Source organism: Buteo buteo, chromosome 1 (genome assembly GCF_964188355.1).
Source record: "Buteo buteo chromosome 1, bButBut1.hap1.1, whole genome shotgun sequence".
Lineage (NCBI taxonomy): Eukaryota > Metazoa > Chordata > Aves > Accipitriformes > Accipitridae > Buteo > Buteo buteo.
In genome coordinates this window covers 29,369,776-29,378,363 of record NC_134171.1, presented here as the reverse complement: position 1 = coordinate 29,378,363, position 8,588 = coordinate 29,369,776, and the positions used below count along the sequence as shown (strand labels likewise).

Here is an 8,588-nt window from a genome sequence, read left to right as displayed (position 1 = left end):
AGCAATTCCCCTCAGCCCCACTCCCCCCAATTTATATACTAGATGTGATGTCACATGGTATGGAATACCCTGTCGGCTGTGTCCCCTCCTGACTTCTTGTCCCCCTCCAGCCTTCTTGCTGGCTGGGCATGAGAAGCTAAGCAGTCCTTGACTTAGTCTAAACATTCCTAGCAACAACGGAAAATATCAGTGTGTTATCAACATTCTTCTCATACTGAACCCAAAACATAACACTATAGCAGCTGCTAGGAAGACAATTAACTCTATCCCAGCCAAAACCAGGACAGTTGTCTACAACATTTTCAATTTTTTAATTATGAAATGAACAAAACAGACATGAACAGCCACTAACATTTCTGTTTAGGTATTTATATACTATCTGCTATATGAGTAAGGAGACTCTGCTACACCAGTCTTAACTTCTTAGTTACAGAACCTACTCTTTGCTCTCACAGAGTATAACTTTCAGGTATCAGACATACTGAGATTTCTTTGGACGTACAACGAGTAGATGCTTCCTAGTCTGGTTTTCAGGATGTCACCTGTGCATGAATCTGTTTATCCATCTTGATACAATGTTTTCAGTCTTTGGTTCAAACCCTGATGAAACAGCGGTAGGCATTTCTAACACAATTGTCTAAATATTTTCAAAGTATGTGATTAGGCTCAGGAGAAAGACCTAAATTTATGCCTCCTCTAAGAGAGAGGTGTGTTGAACACTTTCTTTAGCAGCAGTTGCCTGGTCATTCAGCACACTGAAGCACCCACAGTGCCCTTTCTTGTCTGGTGGGAATGTCATGGGAGAGAAGAAACTGAAAATACTGTTGTTGGTTTTGGGTGAAGAAAGCATATAAAGGATTCATCTTAAAAGAAAAAAATTGCTTGTAACTTCTGCTAGTTGTGAAATGACTTGTTCCTTTTTAAATCAATCTTCCTCAATTACCCAAGGTAAGACAAACTTGACCATGAAGGTAGGAGTGATTGAGACCCATCACTCCCATACAATTGTTCCTAGCGTGGTAGTGCAAGACACCAGCGAGGACCCCGGACCGATAGACAAAGGGGAAAACAGGTATGTCAAATTTACTACGTTGTGTCTGTTTGGGTTTTTTCCTTTGATAATTTGTGTAGGATTAACTAAGCTCAGATACTTGCCATCATCTAATTTTCTTCACTCCCTCTTAATAAATTAAGTTTTTAAGATTGTGATATATTGCTTATTGTAAATATTTAGGAGATTAAAATCTGTGCTCTTTCAGTTTCCTTAGATAACTTAGCCCATGATTCAAATGGTGAGAAACAGTCTGTGACAATTTAGATATTAAATGGGTTTTTTTGTATTTCAGCAGATATCATATAACAGTGTTGTTTTGCTGTTCCCCAGGCAAGGGTATCTACCCGGTGCACTCGCACACTACAATATTAACAACAATAGTAATAAAGACGAGTAAGTATCTTTGCCATTTCATAAAATGAGAATACTGCAATATTGGTTGTTTGAGCAGCAATGAAGAATAATGATACATATCTAATCATGTCTTTATAAACAGTTATGTCATTCAAGTAATCCCAAAAGACACTGCATGTACATTTTAAATTCAGGCACATCAATTATGATGATCATTCTTAATACTAAAGTTATTGGTATTATACCTATTAATTTAAAATAAAAGTAGTTCTATGTGAGTACAATAAGCAAAACAGTTTTTGAAGGCCAAACACCTAAGTATAATGTTACCTTTACCGAATTCACATGATTCAAATAAATAAATGTGGAAGCAAGGGCTATATGCATCCCCTGAGCCTATCATATTTTTCTTTTCCTTAGAGAGGAGAAGAAAAAGAAAAAAGAAAAGAAGAGGTAAGACAAAGAGTAATAACACTACTATTTCTAAGACACTTAATTTCTTTCCAAATATGTTATAACTTAGTCTGTAACAATTGAAAATGTAAATCTATTTCTTAGCAAGTCAGAAAAAAAAAAGGATGGAGAAACACAAAAGAACAAGGAAAAAAAGGAGAAAAACAAAAATAAAGATAAATCCAAGAAGAAAGAAAATAAAGAAAAGTAAGTATTTTTCATTCAGATCCTGCTATGTTAGTCTAATAAAATTGCTTTTGATGTAAAACCAAATCCATTCACAGACATCCTGTAAACAAGATGCTTATCCTCTAGTGAATGAGTATACAGACTGCTGTTCTCCCTAGAGTAGAGATGTTCTGATTTAACTTCACATGTGGACAACAGAAATATGCATGCATGGAACTGACCTGAAAAAATAGATCAATAAAAATCTCCTTTGGATTCTGATTATCCAATATCTTTTGGATAACACCCTGTAGCAAAAGATGTGCCAGCATAAAGCAATCTCTTCCACACATAAGGGCACCTACAAGCAAGTAAACTCTTATATGATCTAAAAGTTCTTGCTTTACCTTTTGCTTGGTAAATTCATAACTTTCTGGCCAAGGAAGAGAAACTTAAAATAGTGCAGTAGGAACTTGTGTTGTATGATTTCACATTCTTTGGTTTCTTTATGTAAACTATGACAATGTTTCATCTTTCTCAGAGGTAGACTTTTCCCAGTGAGAAAGGCAGGATTTAGCTCACTTATTTAAACATTAGTAGTCAGATAATAATTTGATTTTTTGAAAGATGATCAAATCAATTATCAGACAAGACAGTTAATTGGGTCGGAAAAAAATTAATTTAAAAAGGTTGAAATTACATGTGCCACTATAAACTGAAGTGGGACTGCCAAGCTGATTTTGCTCAGCAAAATTTAGATTCTAAAGCCTGCGCTGCAAGTCACACCTAACAAGCAGCTTCATGTTCTCCATGCATTCAAGCAAGGAAGTTTAACTTTAATAAAGACTATTTATTCTACAATAACAATTTCTGGAATGCTTCATTCCTCAAAAATTGTTAGGTGTATTTTAAGTGTCTCATTAAATCTCCTTTTTTTTCCTGCCTACCACTTAGGAAGAAGAAAGATATTTACATTATTGATCCAGCAGGAAATATGTATTACAACTGGTTGTTTTGCATCACAATGCCTGTCATGTACAACTGGACCATGATTATTGCTAGGTGATGTACTCCTTTAATGACTATATAAAACTTCTGGCAAATCGTAATATCCCTAAATAAATAAAAAAATACTTTATTCATCATTGATTTAATGCAAGTATTTAATTTTCAGTGCACAGTAATTTACATCTGTCTTTTCCTATTCAGAGCCTGTTTTGATGAGCTTCAGCATGACTACTTAGCGGTATGGTTCATTATTGATTACATTTCTGATGCCATCTATGTTGCTGACATGTTTGTACGGACAAGAACAGGTAAGTATATTCAATGAGTAATTATTCCTCTTCATATATTTGTGTCAGGTGGTTTAAAATATTCAGAATACTACTACTCTTATTATCTGGGTACCCTTGATGAAGTGCAACAGTGAAAAAGACAATGAGATAGATCTCTGAAAGACTATAGTCTGTGACCTGTAAAAATAAGAGAAACTCTGATGTATTACACAAAAAATACATAAAGCCTGAGGTAAGCTAGGCATGAGGTAAGCTAGCTAGAAGCTGTTCTGCCTGCAGCTGACTCAACAAGACAAAATAAACATGCAATGTGGCCAGGTGCGGATCAGGGGTTCTGAAAAATTAGCACCTAAATCTGGATTTTGTATTTAAGGAGATTCAAGTATTCACTTGATTTTCAAGACCATTGAGCAACCAAGACATCCAATTAACTTTATCTGCAACTGTTTCTTTTAAAATCTTTTCCTACATCCAGAGCTATTGAGTAGATACCTCAATATGGAACTGAAATTCCCATGTTCAAATTCTTTCCCTCATTAATCACCCTTCCTATATCCTGCAGATTTTTTATTTTTTTTTTTTGGGGGGGGGGGGGGTCAGATGTTCACCATAGTGGAAAAGTGGATGGAAAGAATCAGAGCTAAAAATGTTTAATTTTCAAAGCTGTTTAGTTTAACTCAAGCTGAACCATATAGCACTAAGTTGAATATTTGGAAATAAGAAATTGCTTATTAAAAAGTAAGAGAAGTTATGTACCATCTGGAATTTGCACCCAAAATATTTTTCAAAGTAGATTTGGATTGACATTAAACACAACACAGTTGAAGTCATAACATTTTTTATTATTTACAATTTGATTTTAGGTTACCTGGAGCAAGGTCTTCTGGTGAAAGAAGAAGAAAAGCTTCAAGAGAAATATAAGACATCTTTGCAATTCAAATTAGATTTTCTGTCAATCATACCAACTGATCTCTTATACTTTAAGTTAGGACTGAATTACCCAGAATTAAGAATAAACAGACTACTCAGAGTAGCTCGGATGTTTGAATTTTTCCAGCGAACAGAAACAAGGACAAACTACCCAAATATCTTCAGGATCTCTAACCTTGTCATGTACATTGTGATTATTATTCACTGGAATGCCTGTGTGTACTACTCGATCTCAAAAGCCATTGGATTTGGTGCTGACACATGGGTCTACCCCAACACCTCTGATCCTGAATTTGCCCGTCTGACTAGAAAGTATGTCTACAGTCTCTACTGGTCTACACTGACCTTGACTACTATTGGTGAAACACCCCCTCCTGTAAGAGATTCTGAGTATTTCTTCGTGGTCATTGACTTCTTGGTTGGCGTATTGATTTTCGCTACCATTGTTGGTAACGTGGGCTCTATGATCTCCAACATGAATGCTGCCAGGGCAGAATTTCAAGCAAGGATTGATGCTATCAAGCAGTATATGCACTTTCGGAATGTGAGTAAAGACATGGAAAAAAGAGTTATAAAGTGGTTTGACTACCTGTGGACAAACAAAAAGGCTGTGGATGAAAGGGAAGTCTTGAAGTATCTGCCAGATAAACTAAGAGCAGAGATCGCAATTAATGTTCACCTGGAAACGCTAAAAAAAGTTCGGATTTTTGCAGACTGTGAAGCTGGTCTGTTGGTTGAACTGGTTTTGAAACTCCAGCCGCAAGTATACAGTCCTGGAGATTATATTTGCAGAAAAGGAGATATTGGACGAGAGATGTACATTATCAAAGAAGGCAAGCTGGCAGTGGTCGCTGATGATGGAATTACCCAATTTGTGGTCCTAAGTGATGGCAGCTATTTTGGAGAAATCAGCATTCTTAACATCAAGGGTAGCAAAGCTGGCAATCGAAGAACAGCCAATATTAGAAGTATTGGATACTCGGACTTGTTTTGTCTGTCTAAAGATGATCTCATGGAGGCTTTGACAGAATATCCAGATGCAAAGGCTATGCTGGAAGAAAAAGGCAAGCAAATCCTAATGAAGGACGGGTTGCTGGACATTGAAGTTGCAAATTTAGGAAGTGATCCTAGAGATCTGGAAGAGAAGGTCACCTACATGGAAAAAGCAATGGACAGATTACAAACAAAGTTTGCCAGGTTGTTGGCTGAGTATGAAGCTGCACAACAGAAACTGAAAAAAAGACTTACACAAATCGAGAAAATATTGAAGCCAGTTATAGAGCAAGAATTCACAGACTTAGAAGAAACAGATCCATCCACAGATAAACCTGGAGTGTCAAAAGCAGAATAAACCACTGGAGGTTGCCAATAAGACTTAGGGTCAAACCCTGCACAGGGCTGAATACACTCATTTCTAATCTTTGTAGGACCTGGCTATTAACTACAAAAAATTATTTGTTGAGGTAATGTCACTAATTTCCTACAAGCAGCACATATTTGGAAGGTTTCAGGAAGAAAAAGAAGAATCGAGACTGAGGATGGAAGATAACACCTTGCTCTTGCACAAACAGGTGGCATTATCTGCTAATAGGTTATGTACTCACTATGTAAAACTGCTCTACAGCAAATGCATGAAATCTTTATACAGTCATATACTGGCAAATATTGAAAGTTTTGCTGACTATTTTAAAATAATTTCTTTGTGTCTACTTATGGAAAGAAGGAAAGGTTTGGTAACAATTATATTATTTGAAGTCAACATAGGCATGAACCATGACATTAAATTTGTGTATAAACAAACATGTAATACCTATTGATTAACATAAGATTAATTAAGTATGGGATATTATATAAAGAATTAGGTATATCTACAATGCAGATGTGAGTACTGAAGGCTGTAAGATTAGGAAAATATTATTACTTCATTGGGTCCACCTTGGCTGATTTCTTGAAATGTAAGCGGGCAGTTTTAAATGGTCCTTTATGGGGGATATTATACGCAAAGACTGGAATAGAAAGGGGAGAAAATACAACTTTTTGCAAGCATCAGTATGACAAATATGGATGGCTCAAAATCTAGCTGTTCTTCCTATAATAACAACAAATAAGTATTGAAGACTGTTCTGCTCCATGTAATCATATGGCTGGTGATCATGGACTATCAAGTTTTTAAAATCTGTGGTTAAAAATTTTTATATCCCTAATGTAACAGTTGTGGATGCTGGCAGAGTGCAAGGGGCAGACTTGACAGAAAGAGGCCAAACGCTCCCTACAGCGTCTTTTGCAGCTGCTGTTGGGGAAAGAATACAATGACTAAATAGATCATTTTTTTCATTGATAGGGTATTTCTTTCTTCTGTTTTTAACTACTACTAAGTAAAATCTACTGTGTCATATGTCAGATACATTTTCAACCGCTTTAAGAAGCATTATCTCCTTGGATTTTTTCCCTAATTCATGTCTTTTTCCATTGGCAAAAATTGATTTTATTAGCTGTGGTCTCAGCTGGGTATTTTCAGCTGGGTATTTTAAGTAGACTTTGACTTAATGTTGGAAAAGTTTGATGACAGGGAGCAAAGAAAGGAACTGCAAGGAGAGAATGGATAATTCTGTATTTAGGGCAATTTGATTATCCTGGGCAATTGGACTGCCACGCTTAAAAAATACATATGTAAATGTTACTGTCACTTGACAATATCTCTAGTGGTTTCATTCGTCTCCTTAATAAGAGGGAGATATTATAAATTGGATCTTTTTAAAGCGCATGCATTTCTGGTTGTTTTATTTTTATGTAATGTTGATAGGCTTCCAGAATGCCAGAGATCTATAAAAAACTCCTGATTTCACTGCAAAGGTTAAATGTTATGAAGTAATTAATGCATAGGATATATATGGAACAACAAGGATAACTGTAAAATGAAACGGCTGTTCATTCACTATTGAACCTGCGCTTTGAATGACAAATGGCATAATGTGCTGGTGAGGGGAAAGAGTATACCATCATTCCATTAAAGATTCTATTAGTGCACACAAGAACAAGCGTTATTCTGGCATTTAACTATATTGTGAATGTTGGACTTTGCAATCGGCATTTCTCCAATTCAGGTCTTGAATATAATTTGTAGTCTGTGTGGCAGCAGCATCCTGTAGGGCTGCGTCATATTTCACTAGGCACTTAGGAAGCACTTTTCTCCTTTGTTGAAGAGTTTAAGACTTTGTATTAGAGAAGTTTGTGCTATGATAATGAGTTTTAATTAATAAAGACAGAGATCTACTGTTAATATTTTTTCTTTTATTGATCCTTCAGCCTATGACACAAGTTGTAGTCACTAGCTGCCTCTTTCTTGAGAATAAAACCTCTTTGATTTAAAACACTTCAAAATAAAACAGAAAACCAGAATTGACCTCCAGTAGTTTACTTACTATTTTCATACTCTTTATGATTGGAAACCTTGTATTATTTTACTTTTATAAGCATGTATTTGCTGACCCCCCCCCCCACTAAATGCAGAGTTCCCTCCTGGCACAAGACAGAAGTGCTATAAGGAAATGTCAGTAACATTAAAACTATTTCAACCTGCACTTATCTGTCAGAACATTTCAGGAGGCACACAGATTCCTCAACATGTATTTCTGTGCAGCAAAACCTTCTGAATATACTTCAGTAAAGTTTCTAACCACGCTTTGTGGCCGATTTTTAACTCTCATACTCTGAAGAGGAGCTGTGAAGAAAACACGAGTAAAAGCTGTGGAAACTGCTGCCAGAAGTTACCCTGGAGAAAAGGAGGCTGAGGGGAGACCTTGTCACTGTCTACAACTACCTGAAAGGAGGTTGTGGTGAGGTGGGGGGTTGGTCTCCTCTCCCAAGTAACAAGCGATAGGATGAGAGGAAATGGCCTCAAGCTGTGCCAGGCGAGGTTTAGATTGGATATTAGGAAAAATTTCTTTACTGAAAGGGTTATCAGGCATTGGAACAGGGTGCCCAGGGAAGTGGTCGATCCACCATCCCTGGAGGTATTTAAAAGACGTGTAGGTGTGATGCTTAGGGACGTGGTTTAGCGGTGGACTCTGCAGAGTTAGGTTAATGGTTAGAGTGGATGATCTTAAGGGTCTTTTCCAACTGAAAAGATTCTGTGACAGACAGCTCAAGCCGCCGCTTCCGTGGCCAGAGCAGCAGGCAAAAAGAAATCCAAGCATTAAGTAATAAAGAGATCCCCATTCTAGGCATCAGCACACAATTTCCTGACTATCCAGCGCGGAAGGAGCTCCCGGCGGGCACCGCGGCCCCTCTCCACAGCGGCCCTCAGGCACCGGCCGGGCGAGGCCCGCACG

The 8,588-nt window shown here is 37.1% G+C and overlaps 1 protein-coding gene across 1 annotated transcript; it reads left to right on the top strand.

The window, feature by feature from the left end:
* The first annotated feature begins 839 nt into the window (after positions 1 to 839).
* CNGA1 (cyclic nucleotide gated channel subunit alpha 1) lies at positions 840 to 5,608 on the top strand. Its single transcript, XM_075041411.1, is given in 7 exon segments — positions 840 to 1,095; positions 1,390 to 1,451; positions 1,836 to 1,861; positions 1,967 to 2,068; positions 2,984 to 3,091; positions 3,239 to 3,345; positions 4,191 to 5,608. Coding segments are annotated over 7 exon segments (2,013 nt in total). The 5' UTR covers positions 840 to 905.
* The last annotated feature ends 2,980 nt before the right edge of the window (positions 5,609 to 8,588 follow it).